This window comes from Marmota monax, unplaced genomic scaffold (assembly GCF_021218885.2).
Source record: "Marmota monax isolate L192 unplaced genomic scaffold, Marmota_monax_Labrador192_F-V1.1 WCK01_AAM20220418_F8-fsc00010, whole genome shotgun sequence".
Lineage (NCBI taxonomy): Eukaryota > Metazoa > Chordata > Mammalia > Rodentia > Sciuridae > Marmota > Marmota monax.
The window spans coordinates 10,938,916-10,957,178 of NW_026692321.1; the positions used below are offsets into that span (position 1 = coordinate 10,938,916).

At 37.7% G+C, this 18,263-nt stretch overlaps 1 protein-coding gene across 1 annotated transcript; it reads right to left on the minus strand.

Moving 5' to 3' along the window:
- Positions 1–16,514: 16,514 nt before the first annotated feature.
- LOC124090821 (UPF0545 protein C22orf39 homolog) lies at positions 16,515–17,891 on the minus strand. The gene has a single exon (XM_046441687.2). It carries the CDS (start codon positions 17,886–17,888, stop codon positions 17,574–17,576), a length of 315 nt encoding a protein of 104 aa, XP_046297643.1. The 5' UTR covers positions 17,889–17,891; the 3' UTR covers positions 16,515–17,573.
- Between the last annotated feature and the right edge of the window lie 372 nt (positions 17,892–18,263).

The following is an 18,263-nucleotide window of genomic DNA, read 5'->3' on the forward strand; positions in this document are numbered from 1 at the left end:
AAAGGTGAGGGGAAAATACTTATAAAGAGGAAAGATACAGCAGACTTATTGGTGACACAGATGTGGACTTCATTAGGCTCCTGTCAAATAATCAAAAATAATTTTTTTAAAAATTAAGAAAACTTTAAAACTGCTTTAATATTAGATTATAATGTCAAATTACTTAATATTTAGATGACTTAATGACATAATGGTTATTTTTAAAAGGGTGTCATTTAGAGACATAGACAGGAGTATGTTACAAATGAAATTGAATTAGTCTGGGATTTGCTTTAACATATTCTAAAGAATAGATGTGGCAAAGGAGAGAGGAGAATAGGTTAACAAGTTTGGCAGGGTATTGATGACTATGGAAGACAGATTCTGAATGCATGGGAACTTCTGGAACTATTCCCTATACTATTATATGTATGACTTCCCCATTGTTTAAAAATACTGTGAAAAGGAGACTTAGACTGCCACTGACAATCTCTCATCAGGGAAAAACAGATTCACAAAATAAACAAATTATAAAAACTGACACACCCATTCTCAACTTGCAGTTTTCTATGGGACACGGGAACCCAATGTAATCCTGATAGTCTTTTCAACTTCAATGAAGCTCAAAGCAAAGTCATCTCCAGAAATAGTTGATGGTAGATACACTTCCCTTCAGTTGTTGGGTTTTTCTTCTCCTTCCCCTTCCCCTTCTTTCTCCTTTCTCCTTTTCTCCTTTCTCCCTCCTCCCCTCCCCCTCCCTCCTCCTCCTCTTCTTCCTCCTCCTCTTCTTCCTCCTCCTCCTTGAGAGTAATAAAAGATAAAAGTCAACATTTGGGTCAGATGTTTATAATCCTCTAATGCTCCAGGAGAACAGCTAGGAAAGCTTCCTCAAATACAATGGTGCTATATAACTCAAAGAAGTTGGACAGAGTGTCTGCATCTTGCTTTTCAGCAAGACTGTGGAAGTGTACCAATTTAAACTACCTGAACAGAAAAGAAAAAATGCTGTATCACTTATTTTTCTCTAAAGCAAATAGTTCCATATTATCCAAATATTCATAGTGATCTGAGACACATTAGCATATGTTCCCTGCAAACTTGCTTATGCCACTAATTTCTTTTTAAAAAAACATAAGGATAAACTTAGTTTGCTGTCTTTTAATCTTTTATTTTCAATTTCCCAGTGTTATAGTTTAGAGATGAGGTATCGCCAAAAGTTAACGTGTGACACAATGCAAGAATGTTCAGGGGTGAAATTACTAGATTATGAGAGGTGTGTAACCTATTTGGTGCACTAATATGGCTTAACTGGGTGGTAACTGTAAGCAGGTAGGATGTGGCTAGAAGAAGAAGGTCACTGAGGGCATGACTTTAGGGTTTATATTTTATTCCTGATGAGCAGAGAGAGAGATCTCTCCCTTTCTCTCTCTTTCTCTCTCTCTCCTTCTTGGTTGCTGTGTCCTAAGCGGCTTTCCTCCACCACACCCTTCTGTCATGGTGTTCTACCTCAATTTGGGCCCAGAACTATAAAATCAGCCAACAATGGACTGAACCTCTGAAACCGTGAACCAAAACAGACTCTTCCTCCTCTGGGTTATTCTTAGGTATTTTGATCACAGCAATGAAAAGCTAACTAAGACATCCACAGGACATTGAACCGTTTTGTAAGATCCAACCCCTGCCACTCTCAAAAGCAGCAGCTTCATTTTCTATTGTTCCCCAACTACATGTAGTGGATGTAGCCTGAATTGGACCTCAATGAGTCTCCCCCAAGAGTCTAAGCTATTGTGTAATCCGTGTAGTCAGGACCTGTCACTTTCTTCTAGCCAATGTAACATAGTCAAGATGATTAGCTTTCACTTTTGTGATTAGGTTATCTTAGGTAACAAATGTGGTGAAATGTCGTTGCCATGATCTAGTCACAATATCTACATGACTCTGTATTGCTAAAAGCACTAGAGAGACTCTTCTGCCGGCCTTGAAGAGTCAAGTCAGATTGGTAAAGGATGAATGGAGAAGGACAGAAAGCTGGGAAACACAGGCAGTATCTAGGATTTGAGGGCCTTCCTCAAGAACACCAAGAGCTGAATTTTGCTAAACACTGTAACTTGGAAGAAAATCCTTTGCTCCCCAAGGGCATGCAGCCCACTTCACAACATAAGTGCTGCTTTTGGGAGTCCCTGAGCAGAAGACCTAGGTAAGCCATGCCTGCAATCCTGATCCATGGGGTCTGTGCAAGAGCAAAGGTGTGCTGTTTTTATGCTTATGGGTTAGGCAGCAATAGAAAATAACATCTGTGAGTACATTTCTATAGCCCCTGTGCTATGTTCAAGTTAGTCTTTCAGGTTGTAATGACCTCTGTCTCTTATTTGCTTACTAAGTGTTTTTGCAAAATACAAGAAGCAAAACATAAACTAGATCCTTTATGATTAATTTAAACATCTCTGCTAAGTTTCTCTAGTCTATTCTACCATGCATTCATGCTCCACCATCAGTCTTTACATATCTGCAGTTGCCTTAATATACATCTGTTGTTGTAAACATTGTCTTACATTGTCATTATTCATGTCTACATCCCTTACCAGACACTGAGTTTCTCATTCAAACATTCATTCATACTCTCTAGTATGGCACACTAGAGAGTATGCTAAGTACTGGGGACATAGACTCGAAAGAGTCTTTTCTCAGAAGACAGAGACCATATTTTGTTCATCTTGATGCTTCCTAATAAGTACTGCATCTGGCGTATAACATAATAGTTTTGTGGACTTCATGTTGAGTTACAAAAATAACAATTTTCTAAAAGATAGTTTTCTATATCATCCAAAACTACCAAGCACCTCAAACTGGTTTTTCATAGCCATTTACTTGGAGAGGCAGACACGGGTTCAGGATATCAGTCAGAAAAAAAAATGGTAACTGCATTTAAGGAAAAGTCAACCCTATAAATATTGAGACATACTTGCATTCAAAAATATGAATCCTGGGGCTGGGGTTGCGGCTCAGTGGTAGAGCACTTGCCTAGCATGTATGAGGCACTGGGTTTGATTCTCAGCACCACATATAAACAAATAAATAAATAAAGGTACATCAATAACTAGTAAAAATAGTTAAATATATATCCCATGAAGAATTTATCTTTAACCAAGTGAAACTTGGTGGGGAGAATATTCTAGCAAAGATGAGCAAATTGGTCTTTGGTGCATTAATTGCAAGTAAATGGGCCAGGTGGCAGGTTATTACTCTTGTTTATCTATTTGGTAGAAATAGAGCAGCAGTGGTTTTCAGAAAGACAAGCCATACCTGAGCTAGAGTGTGGTCACTCTGGAGGAGATAGGACATAAAACTGTGAGTATTAAAGGAGGGAAATTTAAGATTGAGAATTAAGGGTCTAAAACACCAACCTTTACAAGAATTACTTTCCTCTGACAGTGGACTTCAAAGGATGGCATCCTCTTAGCTTAGCGTCAATGGCTGCAGGAGAACACAAGACCTGCCTTTGGTTGTTCGTCTTACCCACTCTACATGTGTCACCCACCGGAGTGTTGCTAGTTTTCTTATTGCTTACTGAGCTCTTGTTATCATCGGATCTTTGTCACTTCATAAAATGAATTCAATTGTTCTTTTTCATTTTTGTATTTCCTTCTCTGAGGAGGAATTGTTTATAAAAATTTAGACTATTTCTTCTTTGGTGTTTGGCAGAATTAATTGATGTTATTTGGCCAGGTACAACTCTATCGTTAACACATTTTCTATTCTTCATGGGCAGATTAAATTTTTCTAGGGATTTTTTTCAATCCATCTAAGCCTCATATTTGCATAATTTTTTCACAATATGCTTATTCGTTTGTTTAACTTAAACAATATATTCACTCTTTACTTCTAATGGTGTTTATTTGCACCTTTATTCTCTGTGTTGATAAAAATTACCATTTTTATTTATTTATTTGTCAATGTTGTACTTGTCAGGAATAATGACTTTTGGCTTTCTTGTTTCTCAGTTTTATATATCTATTTTCTCTTTTTATTAAGTTTACCTCATTATTTTCAGTACATTTAATTCTACTTTATTTTTTCCTTGTTTTTCAAGTTTTGAGTTTAATATTTATTTCCATGTCTGCTTCCTGAATCATGAGTTATTTTCCAGTCTATTTTTTTCATTTCTGCATGCCTTTTCCCCACTATTTTTGTTACTGATTTTTCATACAGTATGAGTCTTTTGAAGTGCATCATGTTTTATGACTGCATATGTGGTTAATTCTCCTAAATATTCCAGTTATACTTGGAAAAGTTTCCAATAATTGTGTGCAGCATTCCTTATATTACCAAGAGGTCAGCATTATTATTTTTAATATTCAGATATTGTTCATCCTTCCTGATATATTTTTGTCTGAACTCATACACTGTGTTATATCTTCCCTCTAGCATGAAAGATTAATCAACTTCTCACTTGCAGTCTATCAAGTTTTATTTGGTGAATGTATCCTTACACACAAAAAAAGTTAAAACTTTCTAAAGACCCCAATCACTTTCTATGGGTGACATGTTTTGCCTTGAAGTCTTCTGGTTTTAACACAACTAATCCAGTGCCATTTTGTCTGTCTTTCATGTCTTTCCATTCCTTAAATCCTATTTTTATGCATCCTTTTGTTTTAGGTATGACACTTGTAAAAACATACGTCATCATTCGCGCCTTGTTTACCATCTAACAAACTGTGCCTTTCAAAGTGAGAATTTAGTCCATTTTTATTTATTTGAATTACTGATACAATTTTTGATACATTTGTACATTTTTATTATGTGATTTCTATTTGTTCACTTTTTTCAGCTTCTTTTATTTCCCCCGTATATCCTTTTGGATTTTAAATTTTTTTTCTCTTTATTTTTGTAGTTGTTCTTAAACACTACAATGTGTACACTTAACAAAGACAAATCTCGGTGAATATCTTTACTTTGCCTCTAAACGAGACAAGGACATGAGAACACCAAGTTTGATACTGAATGTGGTGGTTACATAAGTGTACCTTTCATCTGTTCCCCTACAAAGAACATAGTTGACTGCTGGCCTCAGCTTCCACATTCTGAAATCCACCCCTTCGTGGGCACCTAGACCACGATCACATGCAGGAGGAATCTCAGAGGAGGTCTATTCCTAGGAGATGCAGGACTCCTCTTAAGGAAGACTTTGCAGTTCATCTCAAGGAGTCAGCATCCATCTTTTCAAACATTTTTAGAACTTCACACCATTGGGATTTTCCATCCAACCCTCCCTCTTTCCTCTACTATCATCAGAAGAACATTGTTGTAGTATAAGGGTCCTTCCAGCATGCCCCAGCTCCCCATTTTCCTCACAGCTATTTTTCTTAATAAATAGTCCTGTCTTGAACTAAGCTGCTCAGACACCCCAACCTAACAGAAGTGGTTAGCGAATGAATGGTATACAGGAAATGTGAGCCTGGCTCACCTCCCATCCGGTAGGCAGAGCACTGCTGGTTTGGTAGTTAGGAAAGATAGTCTCTGGCAAGAGATTACCTTGTACTGGCCTTAAAAGTGTATTCTAGGGGCTAGGATTATAGCTCAGTGGTATATCACTTGCCAGGTACATGTAAGGCACTGAGTAATCAGTGCCACATAAAAATAAATAAATAAAATAAAGACATTGTGTCCATCTACAGCTAAAACAATGTTTAAAAAAAAAAAACTAGCAGCTTTACCTTTGCTTTGGCAATACTATTCCACTCTTTCTTTGTAATCTATTTTTTTCTTTTTCTTCTGTGCCTTGCCTTTATAGTTTGCCATAATTCCCATTTTTTCTAACACTGAGCACCCTATTTAGCTCTAGGAAATCTGCTCACAGACCCTGATGATATGGTTTCCATTTATTGAGAAGCCTACCTACCATATGCCTGGTGTTATATTATCTCACTAATCCTTACAACTCTGCCAGTAGTTATTATTATCTCATCTAGAGCTAAGATTCAGAAATATTCAGTGAATGGAGGGGGACTGTAGCTTTATCTATGCTCCCACTGGGCTATACTTGTTTACATAGCAAATGAAGAAACTTCAGTAGCACAGACATGTTTGAGGTGGGTTCAAGAGCCTGAGAGACCAGTGTTGATAGAAGCTAGTTGCCATGGATTTCAAAGAGAGAAAGTTCATCAGGAAGAAGGCATGAATGTGTTTCAGGGAAACTGATTTATAAACAATGTGTTACGATCAGAAGGAAATGGTAAACCTAGGCAGAACCTGCCTTTCACCAACGCAATCGATTTGGACACACTCTGGAGGGGTCAGCTCTGTAGATGTTAACTGAAAGAGTGTCACAATAATTCATGAAGAATTTGGGCGTTGGGAACTCTACTCACTCCATCGCCCCTAGCCAAGCAGGTAATACATAATTCAGAAAGGAGGAGCAGTCTCTGAAAACATGGGAAACGGGGAGAGGGAGAAGACTGCGCAGACAGGGTGGGAGCAGCAGTGGCATTGCCAGCCAGCAGCATCACACTGGCATAGAATAGCTGGTGGCGGCTGCAGAGTGGTGTCTCTCTGGATGCTGAGGATACACCAGAGGCAGGATTCCCAATGGACGGGCACCAGGCAGTAAAGCTGGGGAAGCGTCTATCAGTACATTCATTCATTTATTCAAAATGTTTATTGAGGTGCTGTGTGCCAGTCACTGAGCCAGATCCTTCTATAGGCTGGCAGTAAAGCAGCAAAGGTTTTTAGGGCTACAAAAATATGGATTGGAAGAAAGGAACTGTCTTACTCAACTCAGTAATACTTTGACCCCAAAATCCCTATTGAAAAATCCTACTTTACCAGGTTTCCATCTTTGCAAATGTTCTAATCAGAATCTTTTAAGTTTTTCTGTTCTTGAGGATTTATTGGAGGGTGTTGTTTGTTTGTTTGTTTAGGGATACTAATCTTTTATTGATTATATGGATTGAAAAATTATTCTCCTGCTCTGATATTTGCTTTTTGCCTTTATTTATGGCAAGGGGGACATTGGCTGTTCTGTGACCTGATGCCACTTTATGCATGCTCTGTTATACTCCTAACCTCCTTGCCCACATGTCTCCCCTTGAACACTACTGAAGCAATGCTGCCTTTGAGATCTAGATGTTTGGGTTTTGGTAAGTCCTTTGATGTCACCAGCACCGTGGCCTTAGGTAAATTTCTTGAGAATAACATTAAACCCTACAATATCAGACATTGTGCCAGATGTCTTCCATTTGACATCTAATTGAATCTTTACAACTATCTGATGTTTTTCTGGTGAGGAAATAGTCCCACAGAAATGAAGTAGTTTGCCAATGATACAGGATGAATTCATGAAAAGCTGGGAATCAAACTCAGGTATGACTCCAAAATCTATGTTGCTTTCTTTTCTTAATGTGTACTTCATGGAAGAAGTATTTTTTAAAGGCAAAAAAAAAAAAAACAAAAAAAAAGACAGAAATTAAGTATAACTGTTATCCTTATATCCCATACTGGTCTGAGATCCCATGATTCAAAGCACTTATTGAAAATCAGAAACCATGAGATATTCTGGGAAGAGGGAAGGGTCTACTCACTGTAAACCCACCAGTTCACCAAAGGAAAGCAATCAACATCAAACAACAATGGAATGACCAATATTTTAAAAACCATCTACCACTGGCTTTGGACAGGATTACCCTGTAGAGACAAAAATAAACTCTCTATTACAAGCTTTACAACTGCACCATGACTAGTACTTAATATTCAGCAGCCATATTTTATTGAAAGTCTACTATGCTTTAAAATTTTTACATAAATCATCTCATCTTCTTTAATTATCTGGAGAATCTTATCAAGTAGCCATTTTACTCTCTGTTTTCACGATGAGTAAACTAAGGCAGAGAAGTCAACCTGGACCCATAGTACTGGTAACACCCTTGCCTGTGTCCCAACACAATGTAAATGTCCCACTGTTTGAAATTTACAGCCAGCAAAATCATTGCCAAGTGAAGTTCTAACCTTGCATCAACTTAATCATTTATGATATTGTCATTGTTAAAGAACTTCATTTGAACTTTAATATTTGAGGCTTTTCTGAGTTAACAATTTTAAAGAAAGAACAGAGTTACAGATCCTTCCCCAGATGAAAAATCTATTAGTAGACTGGCTAAATAGTTAAGGAAAACCTAAGAGTTTACTTATTCAAAAACTAACCTGTGTTGAAAATTTAAGACTGACACTAGTTGACAATGAAAAATCTATCTCCTTTAGAAGGTGAACTGGACAATTTATGTATTTTTTAATTTTGCTATTGAAGTCCTTGAATTTCATATAATATGAATTCTTATGAAAAATAGAGAGTTGCCAGTGTGATGGTGTGCTGTCATTTTAAATTCCCTCCCAAAGGACTTGTGAGCTATTCAAATAGAGCAGTTGTAGGAAGCCTCTGGAAAGCATATGTTACAGGGAACAAGAGAATGAAAGGGCAATGCATTAAGTTTGTGGTAGTGCAAGCTGCAGATAAACTTCTGATTAAAACATACTTTTAAAGGCAGTGTGCTTTCTGAGCCAGAAGATGGGTGGGATGTGATGGTGAGCATGTATTGCTTGTGTTGACCTGAAAGCATCCCTATACTGGAGGGCTTCACTGCAACGAGGCAACCAGATTATACTCTAGGCACAAGAGACCCGCGTTGGACCCCTTCAGAATGAGGGTTATAGCAAAAAACATGTAGCATCTGCTGTACTATTGCCGCACTTACTGCTCCAGTGCGTTTGAAATTATATTTCCCTTTTGTTAGGCTATTTGGGGAACTGTCAGAAAATCATCCTGATTTTATCCCATGAGCCAGTCACAGAGCTAAGCATTTGATCTCCTTTGACATTTGGTTTTGTGTGACTTTGTCTAATTCTTATATTTTTAAAAAGGTCTGTTGTGGTTCTCCCAAAAGCCGAAAGGGAAACCACTTATAACCATGTCGCATAACATTTACCTTCCAAATATCAAACTTAGAATATACACAAGGGCACAAAATATCTTCCTATCATATGTACATATGTGTGCCTCATATTATTCAGAAAATGTCATGAGGTGGTTTTCACTGCATATCCAAGTACTATTTCCTAAGAAAACACAACATGCTAAATATAGAAAAGCTGAGCTCTGAGCTGTATTCTCTCCCTTGAAATCAAATAATGAAACCCCAGAGTCATCACTGACTCCTGCCTCACCCTCAAACCCTACGCCCAATCACAGCATCGTGTTGATTTTACCCCAGATGTGCCCAGGCAGCTCGCTCACTTGCGAGGGCATGCGCACTCGCTGGCACTCTCCCCAACCCCTGACCCTCTCTCTTTCTCTGTGTCATCTTCCATTAAGAAAATTCAGTAGGCTTATAAATTGTCTTTTAATCACATTTCTCCCACTTCAGCCCATTTTATCTATAGCACTAACAGTAATCTTCAAACCAGTGGCTTTATTTCTCTGAATGAAAATATTTTCTAGTTCCTTCTTGCTTATGTGATTTTTTTAAAATGCAAATTTCTTAGCTTTGTTTAACATTTAGAAGAAAATGCAGAGGAATATGTTTTATTTATTTTATTTTAGGTCTTTCACAAAACATAAAATGCTCTAATCATGAAAAATGCTGATAAATTTGACCATATTAAAGTAATCCCATTTCCTTCTTTATCTGTATTTATGTTTTTCACTGAAAATCATATTATTCAGATCACCCATCTTCTCCCTTTCTAATCTTTATAAGGCTCTATGTGTCCCTATTTGACCTATTTCCCACCTTCTGTAAATCCTAAAACAACTCTTTGTGTTCTCGGCCATTTTAGTGCATCATATGCAATTTTCCCTGAATCTTCATTTTTTTTTTTAATTTTTTAGTTGTTGATGGACCTTTATTTTATTCATTTATTTATATGCGGTGCTGAGAATCAAACCCAGTGCCTCACACATGGAAGGCAAGCACTCTACCACTGAGCCCTGATCCCAGCCCCTTCAAGTTCATCTTTACAATTCTGTTTGCCTTCTTCTCCTGATGGAAACCTGGCTTTGCCACAGGTCACTGCTTCTCTGCTGTCCTTCTGGTGGTGACTGTTTAACCACTCACAGCCTTTCTACCCTTGGGACTGGACACAGGGTTGCTGTTGTGCATTACTGACTTTCCCATACCATCACTCACCTTCTCTGTAAAATCCTGGATACTAAATCTTATACCATTGGATTATACCACCCTTTACCCCTGACCCCAAAGACACTTTCATTTCTCGAACATTTTAGTTCCTGACTTACACTTTCTCTAAAACTTTCCTCACCTAGATTCTCGATGAATTGGATATGAGTAAATTATGGATCCGATACCAGAGCCTCTGTTTCTTGAATTTTTCTCTTCCAAATGGTGAGTTCTCCATGATATCTCAGCTACTCCAATCCCATTACTGTGATTTAAAATTCATTTCTAGAAACTAGTCCCTCTATAATCTCAACTGTATATATCTCTCTAACCACTCTTGGTATCCCTACATCTAACTCCCTGGAGTGCCCTGACTCCCCCATTCTTCCACTCCAAAGTAACAGTCCTACCAATTCTGCACTGTCCCACCCCTACTTAATCTTCTCTTTTCTTTTAAGGAATGAACACTCAACTACCCCCTTAGTTTCATCAATAAATACTAAGAACTGGAAAATTAGTTGCTGAAATGTTTTAAGTTGATGAAGCAAAAACAAATGGTATGGTGTCTCTGGAGATACACTTTCAATGACAAATGTCCTAGGATTCTTCCCTTAATATTAAAATAAAATAATAAAAGTATGTTTTAATGATTCATTGGAAAAATTAAATTTCACTTTAAGATTAATAAATAAGAGAGAGAATTTAAACTATATTTAAATAAATAAATTGATAAGATGGATTTATAGATGGATGATATGTGAGACAACACTCAGAGTGTCTTTTTCATATAGGTTATAATTGACATTTCTCAGATAAGCTACTGAGTAGCACAAAAATTTTTACTTCCTCATGTCTTTCCTGTAATTAATAGCAGAGATATAAAAACATAAAGGGATGCTGAGAATGCTTAACATGATTAGCACCCTCCAAAAATTTTCAATATTATTCAATTTTATTATAAAAATCACTTTATCTTTTAGGTCTTAAATATGAGAAAGCTCATATGGTGAATGGTGAATGCAGCCTTATCTTTTCCTTTGGAGACCATTGATTTTATTCATATTTTGAAACAATCATATGTGCTATATAAAATGGAACTATCACACCAAACCCCTTTAATATAATATGTACAATTAATTTTTTTGTAAAAATATCTTTTAAAATAAAGAATAAAACAAAAAATATATATGCTCATATGAATGCAATAGTATGAATATGTTCATTTTTAGTATGTAAATAATAATTAGAAAAACACTTTTAAAGACTGTATTTCCCTGGTTAGAATATTTGTTATAAGGAGTTATCAAAGTACTTATCTTAGATGAGGGATTGCAAAGGAATCTCTGTAAAGCCCTCCAAACACATCAGTGTTTCACAGGCTATATCAATGGATAGCAGGATATTAAAACAAATTCTGAAAATATTAACCAACTAAAGTTTGTGCAGAAACAGAACTGATTAGTTGCACTCCTCCAAGCTCCTACAAACATGAGGTCGATAGAAAACAGAAGACTGAGAACTTCCCACATAAAATATTAATGGATGGCATATGATATTTCCAAATACTTTCCCAGTGATCACTCACTAGAAAAATGTAAGTGCTAAATGATGTTGTGCTTTATAATTACACAACACTAGTAAGTTATGTGACTATATTCCATTTGCAATCGTGAGAAGCTGTGCAGTAGCCCTGGACAACCAGGGACAAGACACTGAGACATGACTGAGTTCAAATGGAGAGTGAGTACCACCAGAACCTTACCAAAAGTCCTCCTCACAGCCTGCTGACTTTTAATAATCAGCTAAGTATGCAGACCTACTATCTTCAATTGAAACCTCTTACCCTAATATGTTTCTGGCTATTGTTTTGTTTTTGACACCAGGACCAGTGACGCATTGGTCCCAGATCCAAAATTAAAATGGGAAGTTTCTTGTAGAGATATGAAGTTTTATTTTTTTTTAGCTATCTAGAAATACTAAACTAATCCTAAAAATAGAAATTCAGTTTTGTATTAAAGTTGTCCAGACCTTCCTGACCTAGAACACATAAGAGAGAACAGTATCCAAGGAGACAGCATTCGTCCATAAGCTTGTCAATCAGAGACATGCTTTTGACTTCCCTTACTGTTCTTGGCTAGATTTTAACTGATCTCCCATAAATACAGGGCTCCCTACCTGTATCCTTATAGAGTGCCCTGGAATTCTCTGTTTTATCTAGAAACATAAAAATAGAAAAAGGAAAGAAAAACTTTTCAAAAAAGTTTAAGTCCCAACTGCTATTCTAATATTCCCTTTCTTCCAGGTACCAATTTGACTATTTTCTCATTGAAAACACATTCTTGCTTGAGAACTGTCGCAAGAGAGAGGCTTGTAATCCAGTCTCTTCCATTAACTGCAAAGGACGAGACTTACAAATGGCCCTAAAACCAAAAGTGCTAGTTATGTCCTCAGTGAGTGCTTTAATAATTCCTAAATGCTCTGTCCCATCAATACTGTCCCTGGTTTTGTCACTGAGTGTTAACTGTAAGAGAAGAATTTATTTTCAAGACGACAGAGCTAAATCTTCCAAAAATGATTTGCCTGCACTGAGCAACTGCTACTGCATTCTCTCTATGACAAAGACACAGTCTTAACACATCCTTAAGCATTTCTACATGTAGGGTCTGCTCTCACAACACCTCACAAAAGATTCTTTCACCTGAAGTGACAGTTTCAATTTAGTACCTGCAGGGGTAACCCTAAAAGTTCTTGGCATAGTATTAGTCAGAATAAAGAATGGTAGAATTAGTAGTTTCCCATGTCACCCCAGAGAAACAAAGAACTCTCTGGTCTATATGTAGGGACTATTATCTCTGGATTATTTTGTCATAAGTATTATCATATTTTTGAAAAACAGTATTAGTAACTAAATACATAATCTCACTTAATTGAGACCCTTACAGAGTATATCACAGCTTGGTTTCACTTTAACACCTGAAGTTTTAAAGACTTTGCAAATTTTAACCTCCCAAAGCTCCAAAAGGGAGAGTTTCATCCTCCCTGAGGAAGGGCTGAGGCAACATGATTTCATGGTACAGCCTGTCCAACCTGTGAGGTTATCTCATGGGTCAGAGAGATCAAGAACCCAACCAACCTTTTAAAACAAAGGCACAGTGTGAGAAGGCAGGACTGCTTCTCCAAATCTGGTCTCCATTGGGAGTGGCTTGGGGTTTCACCTTAGTCACTGAAGGTGTGATATGTTCACATCTTTTAAAGGCCCCTCCAACTGTATTCCATTCAATGTATATCCATCAGTTCATCATCCCCATCCAGAAGAAAGTTGATAAGTTAGTTACACTACACTAAAGATAACAGCTTATTTATATCAGCTGGTATCCTTGTAGGAAATGAAGAAATAGAAAATAAAATAAGCAAGAGAGTGCTCATTTACATGCACAGTATTTGCCCCTTATCCACAGCTTCACTTTCCCCAGTTCTGTTACCTATGGAAAATCATACTCCAAAAATCTTCCATGGAAAATTCCAGACACAAACAATTCATAAATTTTAAATTGTACAACATTCTGAGTAGCATAAAGAAATTGTGCCATGCAACTCCATCTCTTCTGGGATGTGAATCATCCCTCTGCCTAACAGATCTATTTAGTGTTCATCTCTATTATCAGATCCTCTCTTAGTATAATAGTCTTGTACATAATACTTATTTTACCGAATTGTAAAGCCCCAAAATGCAAGAGTAGAGATGGAAAAGAGACACCAGGGCATAAAACTTGGAAAGATAGATAAACTCTAGTACGAAGAGGCACCACTATAGAGTATATGGGGGAAATGACACAGTATCCATAGAGTTTGGTATCATTCAAGCTTTCAGGAATCCACTGGAATTCTTGTCATGTATAATCAAAGATGAGGGGGAATACTGTATAAATAATGTTTCTGAATTGCTACAAGCAATGAAATCTTTAAGAATACATCAGAAATATCCTCCCTGAGGTGCTAAAGAAGTATCACCCCACAGTGAGATAGTTAAGAGAGGCTACAGAAATCCAAATTTAAGATGGAATGCTCATTACAGTCAGAAAACAGCAGAATGGTAAATACACAACATTAGATGTTACACAGCTTCCTTTGTAAAAACTCTCTGTGTCCTTTCCTTTTCTGTATTTCAAGTTATTACTTTCTTAGGCCACCCTTTCTCTTCCCCTGGGTGCTAAGATATTCAATGCTAAGATTTGGAAGCACACATGCTCCTAAATGCAAGTTCTCCTTTTTATAAAGGAGTAAATGGAGGACATTTACAATCTTACTACTTGAAACGTGGGAAATAATCCATGCTGAGTTACTGAAACTGTCATTGGAAGTATTATTTGTATGAAGGCATCTTTTAGAACAAATAATATTTAACCTCTTAGGCTTCTAAGTTGGCAATTCTAATAGTCAATATTCGGATTATCATTCACCTCTGTAATAATATTCAAATTGACACTCTTGTTTTCTGAAAGGTATTAATACTGGCAGTTTTTGCTTTTTTAGGCCAGAAGAGCACTTTGGGTATTCTCATTTTCCTTCTATTATATATAAATGTAGTAATAATATCATAAAAATGTTGAATTCTTTATTCAAATAAAAAGTTCAAGATTCTTGTCTCACTTCAATTAAATCCAGTATATCCTGAGGTGTTTTAAAATATTATTAGAAAGACAAGCATCCCAAGACTACAAACTTGGGGAACATAAAAGATAATGTGTCTAGCTGGTAATATACTTGGGACAGACACAGTTAGTCTCTTTCTTGAAGTCCAGAGGCTGACCTAAAGAATATCTGTGAACTTCTCTCTCACTTTTAACTTGAATTCTCAACACCTATTTACGAAACCATATTCAAATATAATGTGCCACCTCCTCATGGGAATCTCCTGATTTACAGATGAGCAAATCTGGGAGCAATGGGGTTAAGCAAGAATCCAGGAGTCACACATCAGAGGAGGAACAGTGAGATTCTAAGCTGCTAGGTATTCATTTCTGGATGTGTGACCCAGGAGCAGCTTGTGAAGAAGCACAATTAATTTCATATAAGATCTTATCTACTTATTAATGTCCCAATTCTAACATTAGGAAAAAAAAAACTCTAACATGTTACAGAAATAGACATAGTTAAATAGAAGAGGAGCCCTTTGCTGTATTACTCATAATGAGCCCTTTTCTAAATCACTCATAATGGCTGTCATTTTACTTTGCTTTTCTTATTTCAAATAGTATAAAGAACAAACGTTTGAGTAGATGTGTATGAGTGCATGCTCAAGAGAAGAAAAATTCATAGATTTTCTCTCATAAATATCTTTTCTTCCTTCATTTAAATTTATGTTTTACTACAGTCAAAAACTTTATATGGTTTCCTTCCCTTACAGATTATCTCAATTTTAACTAAGCATAACATTTCTACAAGCATATTGCCTTCAAGTGGATTCTGTCATTTATGTAGATCCTTTCACAAAATGACATTTTTAAGGAGAAAGTATAGGAGTAGAATGAGGCGGAGTAGGAAATAGTACCTCAGCCCTCAACCCAAAGTACATTTTTTTTTACAAAGGATGAAGAAGTGATTGTTATTTTAATTTCTTCTTTCTCGTTGACCTTGTTGAGGAAAGATAAGATATGATCAGCTAAACCATATCCATGATTCAAGATCATGGAGAAGAAAGAGAGGAATGAATTTTCTGGCCAACTGGTAAGAAATGCAGTTGTCTTCTGGTGTCATTTTGACCTTATGGAGCTGAATGATCCATTTAACGAGGTCTGGAGACCAAATAAGAAAAGGTCCTTGAGGACTGTGTTCTGGGACTGAAGCCACAGGCACAGGCAGAAATCATTGTGACACCACAGGCTGTGACTGACGGTGGTGGTAAAACTGAAGAGAGCACTAAGGGAACTTAGTGAAGGAAACATTCCTTCTGGAGGTGATATGAGAAGGCCGAGAACGACTTTAGACTGATCCTTTTCTTACCATCCAATCCAAATCATCCCTTATTGTACTGAATAGGTTACCAGAAAAATGACTTTTAAAACTCTAGTTGCTGCATAAGTGGCAAGCCATTATCTCATCAAGATAGGACAAATTGGGGTGGTTAAACGACATTCTTTTTCAGTCACTGCCTACTAACTCCAGCTAGAACAGTCGGCATGCTATGCAGCACCTCCGTGGTCTGGCTTTAGCCTATCTTTTAGTTTTATTTTTCACGAGTTCCTTTTCTACTGACTATACTTCAGGAAGTTGGAATGCTCTGGACTTTGCTCTCCTAGCATATTATTTCAGTTTCCTCTCCTTAGACTGTCCTTTACCCATCTTATTTTTCTTTTTTTTTTCTTTTTTTTTCACACTTGAAAATTTTATTTATTAATGTATGCCTTTCTGAAATGATCACTTATTTTGTTTCAAAGAGCAAATTGAAAGATATTTAACCCACTGCCCATAGCCAGGAAAGGATAGGAGAGAGTGCTGGACACATACCCAAAGTGGTCCTCAGCATTGCACTTGGAGACAGTTACACAGCCACAAGGTGCTAAACCACCTTATTTAGTAATAAACTTCTAAAAAAAAATTAGTGCTCTTGGTGGTTCATATGCATATATTTGACATGTCCACCCCAAGAATCATATATTGATGTTTAATGTTTGTCTTTCCCTTAAATTACAATAGAAGCTATTTGAAGAAAACTTATCAGCCTTAAAATAAAAAAAGACCCAGCCTTTTTGTATTTGTGTTTTTGACACCAATATTCCATGAACTTTTGCAAGGTTGTTTTCTATTCCTATATGCACTTCTTAAAAAAATCTCCAAGGGCCTCCTTGGGAGCCTTCCATGAAGTTTCCTAGTGCAGAGGAGCCAGTGAGCTCCTGCCTGCTTGTCACACCCCACCTGCATCTGCAGTGGAATTGAGCATGCTTGGATGTCAAAGGCTGCAATACAGAATCATAAAGCCTGGGATGTAGTAGTCTATTTCCCAATGACAAGGAGAGTAGATCATAGAAGTACAACTGTTTGACTTAACCAAGTGTCCATACTTGTCAGGGTTCTCACTCAAGTTATCCTGAGAACCCTATAACCCAGAGACTTATCCCTGGGGTAGGCATTAGTAAGTCTGGCCTCACTGCTCACAGGTACCTGCCACAATACTTGGCTTCCCATAATCTGTATAGAGAGGGTAATTGTCTTTCAGTGCATTGTGATGGTAGATACCCTGATGCTGGTGAGAGGCAAGCAGGTTAGGGCTACAGATGTCCTGTTCTGTGTAACAGGTTGAGTGGAAACTCAAGGGGGTCCCTCCCATTAGATGGTTTGGGCTGGTCACAGTTCTTAGGGCTGTGTGACAGCTCCACTTGAAACAGACTTGAGGAAGCTGCACAGGCCAAGGAGAGGGATGCTTGTCACTCATTTTTTTTCCTGCAGCAGAGGAAGGTGCCAGTCAGCAGGAGGGCTCTGCCTCAGGGCCCACACCAGGGTGTTCTTCTGTGCAGCCTGGACACGTGCCCACTCACTCTCACAGAGGGATCGCTGGGCCTCGGTGCTATGGCGTTCCTCCCAGTCGCGACAACTGGTCAGGTCGCGCAGCCACTGGTCGCAGGTCGGGAGCTCCCCGTGGACATAGTAGTGATGCAGGAAGTTCCGGGCGCTGCGACAGAGCTTCCACTCAGCTTGGTAGGCCTCACAGGGTCGCGGAGGCATCCAGTTGTTGCCTTCGGCCATGTTGAATCTCCCGTCTTATTTTTCTCTGTCATAAATATCAGTCTGTCAGTCCAGACTTAATTTAAATGCTATGTCTTCCATCCTTCTCTCCATCTGTAATGTATTAGAAACACCAAAACTCTTGGTACTTCCCTAGGAAGACATGGGATCTGTTTATCCACCCACTTAAACATAGGCTGGACCTGAGACTCTGTCCATCAGTAGAATTCAGCAAACGTAATATTGTGTCCATTTCAAGCCTTTAAAAGAAATGGCCAGCTTCTGCGTTCTCCTTGGCACCGTGCTCACTTAGGGAAGCCACCTGCTACATAGGAAGTCTGACGTTCCTGCCAGCACCACGCTGTGAGGAACCTGACCTATGTGGAGAGACCACAT